At 34.9% G+C, this 19,112-nt stretch overlaps 1 protein-coding gene across 5 annotated transcripts in view; it reads left to right on the top strand.

Annotated features, from left to right (window-relative positions):
• Nucleotides 1–15,918, top strand: part of MAP4K3 (mitogen-activated protein kinase kinase kinase kinase 3) — a 191,158-nt gene extending 175,240 nt beyond the window's left edge. For all 5 annotated transcript variants that reach the window (XM_072635804.1, XM_072635807.1, XM_072635806.1 and 2 more), the window contains 7 exons: nucleotides 165–268; nucleotides 2,114–2,285; nucleotides 6,835–6,903; nucleotides 7,009–7,101; nucleotides 11,180–11,250; nucleotides 14,015–14,070; nucleotides 14,495–15,918. In XM_072635804.1, coding sequence (XP_072491905.1) covers nucleotides 165–268; nucleotides 2,114–2,285; nucleotides 6,835–6,903; nucleotides 7,009–7,101; nucleotides 11,180–11,250; nucleotides 14,015–14,070; nucleotides 14,495–14,582 — 653 coding nt within the window. In that variant the 3' untranslated portion in view covers nucleotides 14,583–15,918. The remainder of the gene's footprint in view (nucleotides 1–164; nucleotides 269–2,113; nucleotides 2,286–6,834; nucleotides 6,904–7,008; nucleotides 7,102–11,179; nucleotides 11,251–14,014; nucleotides 14,071–14,494) is intronic.
• Nucleotides 15,919–19,112: the final 3,194 nt, after the last annotated feature.

Here is a 19,112-nt window from a genome sequence, read left to right on the forward strand (position 1 = left end):
GTTATGTATACTTGAAATTCTTGCCAAATTAATAATAAGTAAATTAAGTAACTTAATTTTTCTTTTAAGCCTTGAGTTAAGGTAATTTATAATGAACTTTAAAATTATTTAGCTCCATTTATAAACGTAATAACAGAAAATATGTATAATTTTTGTCTTGACAGTGAGAAATCCTTACACAGGCCATAAATACCTTTGTGGAGCACTTCAGTCTAGCATTGTTCTATTAGAATGGGTTGAACCAATGCAGAAGTTTATGTTAATTAAGGTAAGCATAAAAGGCTAGCCTGTATAATTCTTAGGGCAAAAAGACTAATGTTCCAGTTCTTTTTAAGTTTTATATCATAAAGTCCACAAAATATTTCTTCCTAGTTGACTTATGTTACTTGATTATGTAAAATTGTATGACAGATTGATGAAAACCATTCCATTTTCAGATATCCAGTTGTCCTAATGAAGAATATTCTTGGGCTAGAGGAATTTTGTGTGAAAGTTTGAAAAGGAGATGGAAAAATTAAAAATGAATTGTATTCACAGCTATTGATGAAGTGTGGGAACAAAGCTAGAAAACCAAGCTGGTTTCTATGTGACTAAAGCCATCAAAATAGAGTCCTTTGCAGATTTGTCCCTTGCCCAAGATAATAAAAGATGACTCAGGGTAAAATACTCAGATCATCTTGTCAAAGAATGTTCTTTTGCCATGGGGCAATCAACAAATTGTCCTAAAAAATTAAGTTCAGAGTTTCAGAAGTCTTTTGAGTAATGAATACTCTTTAATACATTTTGTACTACCCTAGCATGCTTATTTAAAACTTGAACTACAAATATTCAGAGTGTTAAAGATATAAATTGTTCATGTGATGCCAAATGAAATTTCTAAAACATACTATCATAATTTGATAATTATTTCTTTGTTGCTTGGTATCTTGGTAGAAATTACTTCAGATAGATTTGGATTGGATTCTTTGTAACAGTTTCAGGTGGTCTTACGATATTTAAAATATTACTGTTGTTCACTTGTGTCTTAACTCTTTATCCCATGGACCATAGCATATCAGTACTGTTCATGGGGTTTTCTTGGCAAAGAGACTGGAGTGGTTTGCCTTTTCATCCTCCAATGGATAAAGGCAAACAGAGATTAAGTGGCATTCCCAGAGTAACACAGCTAGTAAATTTGTAAGTCTGAATTTAAACTCAGGTCTTCCTTACTCTAGGCCCAGCACCCTATCCACTGAGCCATCTAACTATCTCTATTTAAAATGTTATCTCCCCTTATTTTCAAGCTTGTACATGCTTGAGATTTTTATTTCTGATTTTCATGTAACAGTTTATTAGCCTTGATATGAACTGTGGAATTAGAGGAAAAGCAGTTTCAGTAATTTTAGATCTATTATTGTGATAAAACTTCTCCTTTATAATGAAATCTAAGTTTCTAAAAGTCATATGTTATACAAAGAAGAATCTAAATTCATATGTTATACAAAGCTCTTTACATTCATAGTCATATATGAGAAAAATATCTCATAGGACAGCTTCAGTGTCTCCTTTCACAGCTGAAAGTAAACAGGCTCTTCCCTCGGCCATATTTTAAATCCTAGGAAGGCTAGCTTGTATTTGTATAGTACTTTATAATTTTCAAGGCACTTGAACATACATCAGCTCTTTTTTCTCACCACAACTACTTTATATAGACTGGGCATGTGTTATTGTCTCCATTTTACAGATAAACGGAGACCTGAAAAGAATAAGTAACTTGCCTGGGGTTATTCAGCTAGTAAAATAATGCCAAAATCCAGATGTTCTCACTCCTTAGTCTAGTGTTCCTTCCAGCATGACATGGTGTCTTTCTTCCTTTGCTCTACTGACATCATGTTCATTTCAGTCACGTTTGAATATGGCACTGCTGGAAAAGTGACAGAGTAGGCTTGGGCTGAGCCTCCACCTTCTCTCTTCAAGAACATTTGAGCAGATAGCTCTGGAAATACCATTTTATCTTAATTTTATTTCAGTAACAAAGTTTCTTGTTTGTGACTTATAAAAATAATATTTACTTTCTGGTATATAAAACTATGATGATTCTTTATTTTAACAGTATTTTTGTTTGTTTCTCTAGCACATAGATTTTCCTATACCATGTCCACTTAGAATGTTTGAAATGCTGGTAGTACCCGAACAGGAATACCCTTTAGTTTGTGTTGGTGTTAGTAGAGGGAGAGATTTCAACCAAGTGGTTCGGTTTGAGACTGTCAATCCAAATTCTACCTCTTCATGGTTTACAGAATCAGGTTTGTGCACTTATTTTTTATTGACTTCCTTCTTTCTGATAGATTTGCAAAATATACATCTGTTAACACATTATTTTAGTCAAATTTGGCATAAAAAATGTGTATGTAAATTAAAGCTAAATTGTAGAGTGTTATTTACTATTCAAAAGTTTTTGTTTTTATACTTGCACAAGAGATTCACAGTACAATACTTTTAAAGACCTTCTGATGAATTCAGAATGATTAGATTTAATGAATTTTATCTTCATTCCTGTGCCATTTATGTGAATACCTCTTACACAAAACGAGGAATACCTATAGTATAATCAGTAAGAAAAATGATGTTTTAAAAGGAATCCCACAGTTTAATGTAACACATCTTAATTTTATCATCTTCCAAGTATATACATAACATTTTAATGCCATGTTCATTCTTTGCTGGGAATATTTTCTGTTTTTCCTTTTAAGATATTCATACTCTTAAAATTTGAGTGGTATTTGTTGATTTTAATATAATTCTATGAAAGATGACTGATATCTGAAAGAATTCCTTTAATAATACTGAATTTTATCAACAATGACTCAAACTTTTAAGATAATCAATATAATGAACCATTTACATGGGCCTTTACCTGGAGAGTCCCATTTGACTTGCCATCCTCATTATCCTTCTGTCTAAAGAACTTTAATTTTCTTAATGCTACCTTATATTCTAAGATCTCTAAGTGTATTAGACAAAAGGACTGTTAATTTTTTTTGTGTATCTTAAGTCTTCAACTAATTAACAGATTAATAAAATTAATGAATTAATAAAACTGTTTTTAAGTGTAATTTATTATTTGAAGTGTACCTTGTAATTGAAACTAGACTATGTGTAGGATTCTTTAGAGAAATTATTTTATGGAAGGGAAATATTTATTTGTAACAAATCTATAAATTATGAGTAAATGAATTCTTAGGAAGTACTTTGGACTGTTTTAAAACAGGGTGTTTTTATCTAGCTTTAACATTTTCCTAATACATCCTTGATGTGATTAATTTCTTAGAATTCTTTAAAGATTAAAGATGGTAAACTTTATCTCAGCTCATGCCCAAATGTTTGCCAGTTTGGAATTAATGAAGTTTTAATTAATTAAACTTTAATTTTACTTCCTAAAGTAATGAAACCTTCATGTTGTTGCTGAACTTAGTAATAGTTGCTTAGTACATTGTGGGTGGCAAGAATTTGAATATAAATCAGTCATTTGGACTAAAATCTCTTACACTTTAAAAAATAATTCCCTATTCTATTTTAAAATATACTTTCATTGCAAATGAATAGCTCATTTAATTTCTGCAATTATTTATTATTATTTATTATTAATTATTTCCCTTAGTTCAACTTTTTTGCTTTTCTAAATTGGTTCCTTTGTGAATTAAGGGAATAGAACTTTAGAGCCCAGCCATTTTACAAATTCATTTTACAAATGAAAAAAATCAAGGCCCAGAGAGGGTAAGGTGTCTTGCCTCAGGTCATACAACTAGTAAAAGGCCCAAATGGAATTTAAACCTAAGTCCTCCGATCCCTCAGTCTTCCCATTGTACCACACTATCTCTATTCTAAAATGTGAATTTTGTGAATTTTGATTGTATACTGCATACTATATGCAAGAAGACATTGAGATCGTTATGCTGTAGAGGATTCAAAGAAACTTTCCCTACCTGAAAGAATTCAAGTAGGAATATAAGACAAACATTCAAGTTAAATATGATAAAGCATAATGTAGGAAGGGCCATATGAGAAGGTTGGATTTGGAAAGAAATTACTTCCAATTAGAAGAAACAAGAAAAACTTCAGGAAAAAAGGATGTCATTGAGATGGACCTTGAGGTGGAAAAGTCAGGAAAAAGAAGAAAAATAAAGGACTGAAGCAGGAAAGCAACGCAGGTAACAAAGAGTTACTCAGTTTCCTCATAGTTATAGTCTGTAAAAGGGAATGAGAAGTAGGGGTGTACCCTGAGGAAAACCATCATCAACAAAGGAGTCAGAAAGGGAACAATAGAAAATTATTAGGGGAAAAGATTGAAACTACCAAAGATCTCAGTAGGAAGAAAGCTCAGTTACAAACCTTGAGCACACATATTAAAAACCAACATGGAATATTTTAATGACAAGAGGATCCTTTTGGTGATCCTACAGATCATCTAAAACAGTGCAGATATTTGGAGCCAATCAGCAGTCTCTTTGATTGTTTCTCTGATGAAAGAGAGAATAGAAACTCTTTTTAATGAGCAGGTATTTTGAAATCAGATGAGTAAGTAATTTCTGAAAATTCCAAAACGTTTATCTGAAAAACTAATATTGACATACTTGTTGAGTACAGAGTGCTATGAGAAATTTGAGGAGGAACATATCACTTTCATTGACATGACAGGTTTGGGGACAGAGAGTGGCAGGCAGAATCAAGGAAAGCTTCATTCACAAAATAGGCTCTGAATTGTCTGTCTTTGTCCTGAACTAAGAAAATAAGGAAAGAAGGAATTTTCAAAAGATGATGATGAAGATTTTTGTTCCAGCAATGGAAATAAGAAAGCTGGATGAGAACATGAAGCGGGGTACTCTACAGGGGGAATGTGAAACTAGAACATAGAATGTATTGAAAAATAGTGGGAGGTAAAACTGGAAAGAGAGAATGAAGCTAGATTATTGAGACCTTAAATGCCAAATTAAGGAGCTTGTACTTTATTTGATTTGCATGAGGGAATCACTGAAGGATTTTGAGTAAAGGAATGACATGATCGGAGTAGTACATTAAGATTATGCCTCCATGTACACCAAAATATTTGTAGCAGCACTTTTTGTTGCAGCAAATAACCTGAAATAACTCATGAATTGAGAATTGGTTAGACATATTGTGATGCATAGATGTAGTGTAGATGGATATGATGAGTATAGAGAAGTATGGGAAGACCTCCGTGAACTGATACAAAACAAAATTAACAGGCCCAAGAAAACTGAACACAATGACATTAACTAGTAACATCTACTACAAAAATTAATATTACAAATTTAATAAGAAATGAATGCTTCAAAATTACAAAGCACAACCTTGGCTACAAAAGAGATAGGAGAACACACCTCTCCCCACTTCTTTGCAGAGATGAGAGGATCCATGAGTGTGGAGTATTCCATATAATGTCAAAATTTTTCATTGTATCCATCAGGTTTGCTGATAATTTTCCTTTTTTCCCTTTTAAAGAATCTGTGGGAGGAAAGGAGGTGCAGAGACAGAGGAGCAAATTTTGTAGCAAGAAAAGATACCAGTGCATATTCATTTTTAAAAAGATGACTCAGTTGGTAATCTGAAGGACTGATTAGTTGTTAAAGAGACTTTCCTAATAGCCTGAGTCAGAAGGAATGAGGACGCAAATTAGGGTAGTGGAATAGAAAGGAAATGATTGTGAGATACACTGTGGAGACAGAATTGAGAGGACCTGGAAAGTTATTGGATGTAGATGGTGAGGGAGAGGGAAGAATCAAAACTTGGATAACTGGGAAGATGCTGATGTCAACTAAGCAAGGTAATCTTTTTAAAAGCTAGCAGACAGGGCTGGACTTACATTCAGGAAGACCTGAGTTAAAAGGAAAGATAAGTTGTATATAATTGATAAGTTTAGTTTTAGAATCAGTGAAACATCAAACCAAAATATCTGCATTTCTTGGAAATGCAGAACTGGAGTTCTAGGATAGAGTAGGAGGGATGACATATAGACATCTGCATAGAGATGATCATCGAAACCACGTGCCATCAGGAGAGATGACAGAAAAGACAACAAAAGGCTGCCTTTGAAACCTTTGTTTAAGAAGTGGAAAGAGGGCAGTAGTTCTCAGAAAGATAGTGGAAAACTTCTAATAGATCTGTGATAGTGGCGCACAAGCCAGGGGAGGAAGGAGACAGCATCCATAAAGGAGAAAGGAACACAGAAAAGAGGGCAGTGTGGATATTGTAGTAAGTTGTATAAAGACTTTTTTATTTTAAAACCTTTATGTAATAGAGTCACAGTTCCATGGCAGTCCTCTTTCTATTGTCCTTCATGTGGTAGAATGTTCACGTTTGCTGGTATTTGTTAAATTTGTAATAGAAAAAGAAACAAAAATAGAAGACAAGGGAGAATAGAGCATCAAGAAGGTTGAAAATGATCAACTCTTGTGTCAAGGGTTCTAGAGAGGTCAGAAAACAATGAGGATTGAAACCAGGCCACTGAACTTGATAAGACATCGGTGACTAGGAGAGAATAGCATGGGTAGACTGGACTGTGGAGAAGAAAACTCATTTGTTCCTCACATCAGCATATTTGTCACTTTCCAAAAATCAAAGTAGTAAGTTATAGCCATAATCTAGAAATTGAATTCTCTGACACTCAGTTTCATATTGGACCATTTAACCATAATACATATTTCAAGTATGCAATTTAAAAACTATATTCGTATAAATAAGAACACATCTCTGAAATACTTTGTTTTCAAAAACGAGTAAATATTTGCAATAAAAATTAATCTAATTGTCTGTTAATCTAATCTTTTATTGTAGACACACCGCAGACAAGTGTTATACATGTAACCCAACTCGAGAGAGATACCATTCTTGTATGTTTGGATTGTAAGTGGTTTTTTTTGCTTTGTTTTTAAGTGATTGGTTTTAAACTTTGTATTTTAATAATACTACTTATTTATCTTAATATGAGGCAATTTCTTTTTTCTCTAGGTTGTATTAAGATAGTAAATCTACAAGGCAGATTAAAATCTAGCAGAAAATTATCATCAGAACTCACATTTGATTTCCAGATTGAATCAATAGGTAAGCCAGAGTTTTTTCATGCTATAATTTATAATAGAAAAAATTTCAAATATGTTCGAGTAACCACTGCCAAACATCCAAGCATAATAGATAGGGTACTTACCCTTACTTCAGAAAGATGTGAAGTTAAGTCCTGTCTTGAACCCACACTTGTTGTGTGAGCTTGGGCAAGTGACTTGAGAGTTTCAGACCAGTCTGCATCAATGGAGAAAGTTTCCATAACTTGAGTTCCCCATACCACTGAAAGCATGGCTCTGTGCTCACTCTTCCTTCTACAGCTAAAAAAAAAAAATCTCTCTCTTTCCTTATCAATATTTCATAGTAATTGTTAGATGTAGCTAAGGGTTTAGAGAACAAACTTATTAAAACAAGATGTAGAAGACGTCAGTACAGAACTCTTTATATAACTAGCCAAATTCATAGATTTTATGGAATTTGATTATGTCATGTTAAAATATATCCTGAAATTTTTTCCTAATAACTACATAGAAATAGGATTTTTGTAAGATAAAGTGTGGATTGTACGTACACTGGCTGAGGAGAGAAAGAACCTAGGTTCTCTTCCCACCTCTGACACTATTCAGCCTTCTCATCTGTAAATGACGAGGATGAGCTCTGTGGCCTACTTTGATGATCCTTTGGTGAATGATCCTAAATTTGGGATTTCTTAATGTATTTTGTGAATTAGAGTTCGCTAAACTTCGATATCCTACTTTTGTACAGTATTTTATCACGAAAATGACTACAGCTTAAATATCTAATCACTTTTTCATGCAGACTTAACCACTAACGAAGGAATATTTACTTAAAAATCCCTTTTTTATAACATAAACATTAAAATGTTGCTCTCCCTTTCCTCTAAACTGTAACATTTGTGGTGTACACCAGAGATGTCGAACTTTCCTGACTGGTCTCAGTCCAAACCAGATTAAAATGTAATCGGGAAATGTTTAACAAAAATAAAAATACAATGCAACATAAATAATGTTAATTTGAGGTTTTCTTAGTCAATATGACCCTGCAGGGATCCATTTCTATTTGAGTTTGATATCATTGGTCTGTATCATCCTGTAGCATGGATTCTGTCTATAGCTTATGAACCTTGGGGAGCCACATATGTATATCAAACTTTGTCATTTTTGTCAGTATAGATTTTCTCAATTGGTGGACACTTAATACCATGGAAGTCTACAAATTTTTTACCTTAAAAAAAGGGAGTCCTTATAATAAAAAGATTGAGAGTCACTGGTCTACACCATACAGTTCCTACTTGATTCTATATTTGGTTACAGTTTCCTATTCTTAGTCATTTAACAAGCATTTATTAAGTCCCTTCTATGTGCAAATAGTGTGTTAGGTGCTGAGGATACAAATTTAAACCAAGTAGCTCTTGCCTTCAGGTGTTCACTGTGTGCTACAGGGATGTAATACGTGAGAGTTGTCCCTCAGAGCAGAGGATTGGGAAAGCCATTGGGTAGTAGAAGATACCTGAACTGAACACAACAAACAGTGTGAATGAATGAACCACAAAAATGAAGCTACAGTCTATGTGATTATAATGATCAGGCTTATCTCTGAAGGACAGTGCTCATCTCCTTTCTTTACAGAAGTGGGAGATCATGAGAATGAAACATGGCATAGTTTTGCTGAACTTCTTTGTTATGGCTCTTGGGAGAGGAGAATATTTTAAAATAAAATGCTAGAAAGATGTTAAAAACAAAAGGTGGAAAATAATGTTGTCAAAGAAAGAAAACTAGCCTTCAAATCAGTTTGCTTTGGTGTAGTCTCAACTCTGCTTCTCGCTGTGTGATCACAGACTAATCACTTCATCTCTCCAATGCCATTTTCTTCATATGTTTATTAAAAAAAATATATGTGGCTTGGGGTTGGAAGGAGAAGGGTTGGACTAGGTCAGTGGTAGGCCACGAATGTGTGCATAATGATCCCTTTGGGCTGCATATTGATTCATTTTTTAAATGTGATTTTTTCATTGTATTTCTATTTATTTTGTTAAATATTTCCCAATTACATTTTAATCTGCCTTTGGTTGCACTCTGTTGTGGGCCATATGCTGCCCAGAGTTTGAAGCTTCTAGAGTATATGACTTCTAAGATACCTCTCAGTTTAAGAATCTGAATCTGTTTAGCTAGCATGACATAATTGACATCTGTAGAGCTTCATCGTACTCATTACGTAGCTCTATAAAATAGAATTGATTTTGAATGTGTCACAGCTGAAAGCTCTGAATTAAGTACCTATTTTTCAATAATCAGTAAATTATCCCTGCTTCTGATTTCAGCATAATGCTTTCATTCAGATTATTAGCAAAGCAAGGTACCATTAATTCTTGTTCCCAAAATTAGTGATTTCAGCTTTTCTTTGTTTCTGGTGGGTTTTAAAAAATACTACTCTATGTGCTAACAGCCTTGTGAAAGAAAACTTCAGAATGAGGACAGGAAGGATTCAATTAATTTGCAACTTTAATTTAATGATTACATATTTACCGCATCCTATGTGCCTAACACTTTGGAGAATATAAAATCTGTATATTGATTCTAACCGGTTGTTTTATAAATCTTGTCTTCTTCCAAAAGTATCCAAATCTCAAAGATATAGATGATACGCGCGCACACACACACACACACACACACACACACAAATACAGAGGCATACTTGAATTATTAAAGATATCTGTGTCTTTAGTATAATAATATTTTGACATTCTTTTTTTCTTAAACTCAAGATGTTGATTTGAAGTTATTGAAAACTTATTCTGAATATAACTCTTAGTACTATGTATATATTGGATTTTCCACTTGATGTTATATGTACAATGGGGAACCAGAATTCTCCCCATTATCTTAGAAAAAGTTCAGATTCTTCGTCTTAATGTTCAGTGTTCAAGCCTCATCTTACCTTACAGTGTTCCCTAACTCTTTAAAGTTGTGCATTACAATGCAACAGGTGACAATGCCACATCAACAACAAACTCTTTAAAACTGAGTTGGCCCAGGGGCAACCTTCATTCTTCCCTTCCACACAGACAAATGAGAAGAGCCTTTTTATTCCTAAATCTCTTATCTGAAATGATAATCTTTCTGTGTTGTACACAGTGATCTCTCCCCTCCTAACTTCCCATTGCTCATACACAGATGTCTGTGTCATGTGCTCCAGCAAGTTATTATATTCTTTCCTGTATGATCCTTTAATTTTAGTATAAATCATCTTATCTACCAAGAAACTACAATTTTTAACAACTCTGCCACTATTCAGGAAGAATAACAAATAATGAACTTATAATTCTCATGGTCATCGTACTATGAAAAATTCTCCCCTCAAATAGAAATATTCCATTTTGTTTTGTAGTATGGAATAGAACTTGTTAGATTTATTAGAGAATGAGAGAATGTCATATTGGAATGGACCTAATCACCTGATCCAACTCATATCTGATTAGAAATCCCCTTTCAAAATTCATTTTTAATATATAAAATGTATCTTTTCAAAGTACCATCTCTCATTTTATCCTGCTTAGATTTTAAATGGAGCAAAGCTGTAATGATAAAAAAAATTATTAGAACTGCTACATCCAATAAACTTGTTTCATATGTTTTTACCACTGCAGATTTTTTTCTTCATCATTTTGTTTCTAGAAACATCCATAGGTCTTTTTAATATTAGGAGACAGTAAAGGACAAACACCTCATACATAGGCCGATTCTGGGAAGTAGTACTAAAAATTAATTTGTATTTATTCTTGCTTTTCTTTGGCTATCTTACATCAGAAAAAACAAAGGTAACTTTGAGAAGCTGCATGTGAATTTCATTCTTTGCACACTCTGCTCTTCTCCCAGCTCCCTTCCCCATGAATAACTATGAGAAAGAGATGTAAGGGTATATAACCTTTTTTTTTTTTTTTTTACATATGTAAGTGGTTTTTTTCCCCTCCTGTTACTCAGTTATACCAGTTAGTGGCAGATTAAAACGCTACAAATAAAGACAGGAAAGGAAATGGAAATGTGTTTATCAGTTGAACTTTTGTACAGTTTACAGTAACTGAACTGTTCTTGTCTACCAGTTTGCTTACAAGACAGCGTGCTGGCTTTCTGGAAACATGGAATGCAAGGAAGAAGTTTTAGATCAAATGAGGTGAGTGATGTTAAATAGGAGACTGTCATAAAAGGTTATCAAACCTAAAGTAATACTCTCTAATTATTTTGGGGAGGGAAAGCCTAAATTGTGAAAGTTAGCAGTTGGCATGCTGATTTTATAAACATTTCATGTATTTAAGGAAGCATATATGATTGTATTTGCAAGGGTAAAAAAGAGATAACATTCAATTAAGCAAATATTTATTAAGATCTTATGTTCATGGCACTTTGTCAAGAACTAGAGATATAAAGATAGAAAATGAAATAGTCTTTGCCTTCAAGAAATTTACATTGCACTGGTGAGTGAGGATACAAACAAGACATGTCAAGTGACTTCTCTCAGGAGACCACTGCTTGACACATCTGGAGTGATTGGTGCACAACGGCATCTGAACCGTGCTTTGAAGGAAAGAAGCAGGGCATTGTCGCAGGCTCAGATGAGGAAAGAAGACAGTTAAGGTTTCAGAGCCAGGACAAGGCCTTAAATAATAGCAAAAGGAACTGCTCTGCCTGTAAGGAAGGCAGTTACCACCTGGGCTTTGGGTACACCCTGCCCATGGACATGCATACCTACGTATCTGCAAAAGCAGAGTCAGATGTTTATTTTTGTTTTATTTAAGCAAAAGGAGCTAACTAAAAGGTATTTACTGTCTTCTTTTTTGGCTGAAACCTTTTAATGTGACCTCACTGGCTTTGTGATAGCCAGTTGTGTGTGTATCCCATTAAAAGCATCTGCATCTTGAGTCTGATCTCCATAAATCATGCCTTTGACCAGTACCTCAAAACAGTTGAAGTACATGACCTACCAATTGTGAGTTGGTAGTATCATCCTTATTTATAGATTTATTTTTGGCATTTCTGGATGAGACACCCCCCCCCCCAAAAAAAGGTGCCTTTCCCATTCTTCTGGTAACTAGAACAGAAATGCTGTTTGTTGATTCCATGTATCCTGTTGCCTTCTGAGACCTTAAAGGATGGAGGGTACCTTCCTATCTTTCTCATTCAGTCACCTGCTCAGTTCTTACTCACACCCACCATAAGATATTTTTTTTAAATCTCTTCCTCCCTTCTCCCACCTTAACTTACAACAATCTCTCCAGTGTTCCTCCTCATCCATCCCAACATGGCATTCAACCTTCTACCATGATCATCCCGCTTACTAGCTACATATCACTGTCAGCATATTTACCTATTCCCATGTGGACCTAGATTTATTTGAATTTGTTCTCCAGCCCCAAAAGTTTTCCCCTCCCTTTTCCCCTGCTAGCTTCAACTATTTCCCAGATTCCAACCAGTGGAGTTGGTCATTTGGAGTGAGTAGAGGACCGAGGATTTTACAAGAGGAAAATAGCTGTAATAATAATATCTGTAATCCTTTTAGCTCACTTTGTTCCTTCTGAATATTTGTGTTCACAAGTAGGATAAACTTAAACTTTAAGATTACACAATTTTTATCAACCCAGCAAATTTAAAGGACAACCTGTTTCAATGTCCAAGTTATATCATATTGTTGTTGGGGTTGGTTTTTTTTTTCATTCTTTGGCATCCATTTTGTTAAGATTATTGACCATAATAGGTTACCTATCCCATAGAGCACTGATCTTAAGAACTATGGTAGAAAACATGTCATTAAAAATGGTTTTTAAAAGATAGTGGTTATGGAACTATAAATTTTTCAAGAAACATTCTCTTCTTTTACTGTTTCTTAGTTATAGCATATATTTAACTTCACATTGGTCTGCCACCTAAGTTGAGTTTTGGGGTATTATACCTAACAAATTTTTTTTAATCAATATATTTTGCTTTCTTTTATCTACAAATATATTCAACATTGGGCATTTTAAAAGTGACTCTCTTAAGATCTACTACTGTTCAATAAATAGATAACTTTCCATATTCCAGTATTATAAAACTAATTCATATATTGCCTTTGGAAAATAATGATCTCAGACTTTTCCTTGAAATAAAGACTTAATATCAGTTTAATACCAAGATCCTACTCATGTTGTATGGCCGTAAGTCACAGAATGTTATTGTCTCTAAAAGAATCAAAAGTTGAGTATTACTAAAAATTATAGTGGAAAGTGCATGGTAAGTATGAGCAGGTTTGAACTCATAATAAGAAATATGAAAAAGAACCAGAGAAGAGAATAATATTGAAGAAATGTGTGATTGAAAAAGTTGATTTGGTCATGTAATGAGAGCAAGGGATAACCAATGGAGAGCCATATGCTACCTCCGTTACATCAAGGGAAAAGCAAACAAAACCCCAGAATGCCAGGGTAAGCCCCCTTGGGCAAACTGATCTACATTACCAAAGACTGCGTAGCCGGGTTTTGGTCACAGCATTTGGGGAACATACACATCAGTAAAATCACAAATCCAGTTGAGTAGGAAGAACTCAGGTCTTCAGGTCAGAAGACCCAGTGTCAATATCTGACAAGATTTTTGACCCAGGATGAGTTCAGTTCAGTAATCATTCAGTAACTTCAGCATACTCATCTGTAAAATGAGAATAATATACTCACTTCACAGAGTTGTAACGTAAGCTCTTTGTTAACCTTACAAGTAGTAACAATAACAGATAGACCCTATTCTTCCCAACCTAACACTTACTTGTGCTGATTTAGTAAATCTGACAGTCAACCAGGGACACTGCTAATACTTAGGAATAATATTTTCCTTATATGTTATAAATGAAGTGATTACTCTGAATTTTATAACTTTAATTTTGAAAACCATTCTCTATTTTAATTGTACAGATAACACAAGAAATTTCAGATAGTACAAGGATTTTCAGGCTTCTTGGATCTGACAGGTATGAAAATTAATGTGTGCTTTTCTTTCCCTCTGAAATAAAAATCTTTAAATAATATGCTAATCAAGAACTTGCTAAGCTTTGTATCTTTCACACTCTACAAGTTAACAGTCAGCTCTTAGGAAACGAGATGGAAATGTTCATCTTCTTAAACGAAATAAAGATTAACCCAACACACACACACACACACACACACACACACACACACACACACACACACGAAAATGTCATTTGCTAAAACTAAAATGCTAAGACTAAAGCTGCCAGTTTGCTTCCTAGAAAAGGAACTGTTTTTAGTAAGTGGTTTCAGAGTAGTCTCTGTTCACAACATCAGCAAATGATAGTTATGTGGTAAAAGAAAGAGCCTTCTCACTAACATCAGCTTTCAAAAATAACTTTCTGTTTTGTTTTCATTACTTTATAGGGTCGTGGTTTTGGAAAGTAGGCCAACTGATAATCCTACAGCCAATAGCAATTTGTACATCCTGGCGGGTCATGAGAACAGTTACTGAGAAATGTTGTGCATCACACTTAACCTGTCTAGAAAGAGAACACTACTGCTGCAACGTTAATGGATGCTTGAAGCTATACACAAGCTACAGCCACCTAGCTTCAGTGACTTTGTAATTTATTGTGGCGTGAGACAAAGAGAAGGAGAAACGTTGTTTGCGTGGTGTGGACATATTTAGCATATGTACCACACCAGTGCTTCCTTCACGATTATGTAATCTTTGTACATAGAGGCAGTATTTTTCAGTGAAACTTGATAGTACTGATGACATACACTAAGAATCGATGTAGATAATGGTCCTTTTATGATGTACAAGTGTCTTATCTGTACAGATGTAAAGGTTGATGCAAAAATGCAATTAGGGGTACTATTTGAAGAACTCCCCTTTGGGTGTGATTATATTATAAAATAGGATCCTGGCAATGAACACATCTAACAACACTATTGTATTTTTATGATGTAATTTAGTAATACAGCTATAAATCTTGTAACTTTTGAAATTGTAACCAAGGCTGAAATCATTTTATAATCTTGTTTTTATTTTAATGCAAGTACACTGGTGTTTATATTTGCACAAAGTATTGATATGTGATGTATTGAGTCACAAAAGTAAGCTGTGACATTGTCAATATGCATTGGGCTTCAAAATACCTTTTAAAAATTTATTTGGTTGTTTTCTTTGTGAAACAAACCAATTAACCACCTGTCGTAGTAACTGGTCTTTTTTATATTTAAGCAAAATTCTTTAAGATTGCTTCTCTGCTTAAAAAAAATCTCTTCCGGAATGAGTTTGAATCACAGAATTAACGGTACCATGATATAACACTGAAATCATTGTTTTAATTATAGTATACACAGTGATAAAATTAGCATTATTGAAAAGAGTCCACACTAAACATTTCACATAATCACACTGAAGAACTATAACATTCCATAGAGTGAAGTGGTTCAAATTTCCTGTTGTATTTTTACTTCTTTTGGCCTTATGATCATTTTCATATTTGTTTTGATTTAGTGTTAACACATGGCCAAAATAATTTAGTTACTACCTCATACAGACAAATAATGGTTACTACACATCACAGGAATTTAGTTTTGGTCAAAGTTATCTTTGATTGCTATTTTCCAATGAAATATGTATATACCAAGTTTTAGTAAAATGCACACTTTGACTCTTTTTTTGTATATGTTCTTTATATTTTAATGTGAGTATATACACTAAGATCAAACTAAATTGTGATTTATGGTCTTCATTAATGTGATTGGTAATGCTTTTGAATATGTTCCTTATTGTACATATTGTAAAATAAAAATGTTTTTTAACATGCTGTTGTAAAGTAACTTGTCATCAGCATTAATTACTATAAAACACCATCGACAAATAAATGTTCATTAAATGCCTACCATGTGTTAGCCACTATTCTAGGCATTGAGATGATAAAAACAAAAGTGGGCCATAACCTGTCCCCAAAGAGCTTATGGTGTAATGGCAGGGAGACAACATATAAATATGGAGTCATATGGAAGATACAGATATTGTACCTTCTATAAAAAATACAGAGTGATCCCGGGGTGGGGGGGAGGGGGGCCATGACTGACAGATGAGGAGACCAGGAAAGGTTCCATATAAGAGATGGGACATGAACTAACTTTTGAAAAAGGTAGGAATTCAACCACTATTTTTAAAAAAACAGGAGGTGGAATGTCCTGTAGTAGGATAAGAATTAAGATGACTGGTTTGGGTGGACCAGAGACTGCCTGAAAGAGGAGTAATGTACAGTGAGACTGGGAAAGGGCCAGCTTATGGCTGACTTTGAAAGGCAGAGTTTATATTCCATCTTCAAAGGAAAAAGAAGCCATGAGTTTAAGTAGAGAAGTGACATATGTGGTTAAGACTGAGCTGTAGGAAAAACATTTTGGCAGCTGTGTGGAGAATATATTGAATTAGGGAGAGAGCTGAGGCAGGGATATCAGGAGACTGGGTACAAAAGTTCAAGTAATGGGATAGGGGCTTAAGCTGTGGTGGTGGCCAGGTGAGTAGAAAGAAGACCTGTGAGAAATGAAGAAACGATATTAGTAGCTAACATATGGGAGAAGACTGAGAAGCCTGGGATTACATCAGGTGGGATTACATCAATATCTGTAAAGATCATGGGCCCCACAATAGAAAAGGGAAAGTTGAGAAGAGGATTAGGGAAAAAATAATGTGTTCTATTTTGGATGTTAAATTTGAGGTATTTATAGGAAATCCTGTTTGAAATGTGGTAATACGGAACTGAAGCCCAGGAGAGAAAGTAGGGCTGGCTGATACTGTAGTCAGCAGCATAGAAATGTTGATTAAACCCTTGTGAGCTGACCAAGTCACCAACAGAGTGTGTAGAAAAGGATACAAGAGCCTGAAAAGAATAGTCACAAGCAAAAGAAGAGCCAAGGAACCAAGGGCAGGCAGCATTAGAACAAAGCCAAAGCTTTGAGGTTTGGTTTGGTTTGGTTTCTTTCTCAAATGGTGGAGAAGGGGGAGGGAGAGAATTTGGAATTAAGCACTTATTAAGTATCTATAGTGTCCCAGCCACTGTGCCAAAGCACTGGAGAAAAGTGAGAATTGATGTCCTGGGGATCTTATGTTTCATCAAGGGGGGAAAAAAACATGTAGACATATAGGTGTATGTGCAAAATAAATAAGACGGAAAGGGAGTAATCAACAGCCAGGGTCAGAAAAGGCTTCCTATAAAAGTCACATGGGCTGTTAGGGCCGGATCTGAGAGTCATCTGCATAGAGATGTTCATGGAAACCTCTGGTGTTGATGAGATCACCAAGTGAAATTGTATAGGAGAAGAGGGTCTAGGACAGAGCCAGGGGTCAGGGCATCCACAGTTAGACCATGGATGAAGATCCATCAAGGGAGATAGAGAAGGAGTGGTCAAATAGGAGGAAAACCAAGAAAAAGAAGTGTCACAAAAATTTAGCAAGAAGAGGGAAGTAATGTAAGCTTGGAAAAGTAGGTTGAGGCCAAGTTGTAAAGAGCTTTAAATTCCAAACAGATTAATTTCTATTTGATTTTAAAAGTATAGGCCATTGGTAGGAGAGGTGACTATGGCAGCTATATGAGGGAGGGCAGAGGGAGTTGGAGTAGAAGAGACAACAAATAGCTACCAATTAGGGCATTGTAATTGTCCATGCAAGAAGTGATGTGAGCCTGAACTGATCATGTGAGTTTAGAGGAGATCCATGTGAGAGTTGTAGAGATAGAATTTAGATTTGGCAACTGATTAAGTAATTAATGATAACTAACAGATTATGGGCCAGTACTGTGCTAAGCACTTTACAGCTATTATCGTTTGATCCTCGCAACAACCCTGGAAAGTAAGTACTATTATTATCCTCACTTTACATTTAGGAAAACTGAAGCAAACAGAGGATGAATCACACAGCTAATTAAGTATCTGGTGCGGATTCAAACACTGGACTTCCCAGCTCCAGGTGTAGCATTCTGTTGTGTCCCCTAGCTGCCTTAGATATGTGGGATGACTGAACATGAGAATTCAAGAGTGATGCTAAGACTGACAAACTGGGTGACAGGAAAGATAGTCATGCCCCCAGCAATAAATAGGAAGCATTATAAGAGGCGGGAGTTTAGGGGAAAGGTAATGAGTTCTTAGATATATTGATCTTGAGGATATCCAGTTGGAAATGTCAAGACTGGAGCTCAAGAGACTCAAGCTGGATGTATCAGTCTAGAGGCATTTGCATAGAAATACTTGAACCCAGGGAAGTTGATGTCACCAAGTGAAAAAACAAGTGAAAAAGCAACGAGATTCCAGGTCAGAGCCTTATGGGTCAAGTCACCATCATGTAGCATAATATGGATGATGATCCAGCAAAGAGGACTGAAAAAGTGTTAGAAGATGCAAGAAAGCAGGCATAAAAGCCTAAGAAGGAGAAGGTATCTTAGAGGAGAGGGTGATATCAACATTGTAAAATATTAAAAGAGGGATGATTGAGAGATGACCATTAGACCTGGCAATTAAGAAATCATTTGTCCAAAACATATATATAACAGCACTTTCTGATAGCTAACGTTTGGGTACAAAGCAGATGTTTATTGATTGGAGAATGGCTAAACAAACCACGGAACATTGAATGTGGAATATAATGAATGCAGTGAAATATTGTGCTGTAAGAAATTGTGATGCAGAAGTGCATGAAAAGACCTACATGAAATGAAGCAGCTTGAACTAAGCACAACCAAGAAAACAATCTATACAGTAACTTCAGTAATGTAAATGGAAAGAACATCTCCCCCCCAAAAGTAAAAATAAATGTAACAAAATTATACAAAGTGGACACAAAAATGAAGAGATGTGAGAGTACACTCCAATCCACCCTTTCGTGGTTGTAGATATCCAGGTGTTACACACTGCACATGTTTTTCAGACTTCTCTAATGTGCTAAGGGGGTTTCCTTTCCAAAAAAAGACCATTTGTCCTATAGGATAGCTCCTGGGATGGAGAGGGACATACCTATGAGGAT

The sequence above is a fragment of the Notamacropus eugenii genome, chromosome 1, assembly GCF_028372415.1.
Source record: "Notamacropus eugenii isolate mMacEug1 chromosome 1, mMacEug1.pri_v2, whole genome shotgun sequence".
Taxonomy (NCBI): Eukaryota; Metazoa; Chordata; class Mammalia; order Diprotodontia; family Macropodidae; genus Notamacropus; species Notamacropus eugenii.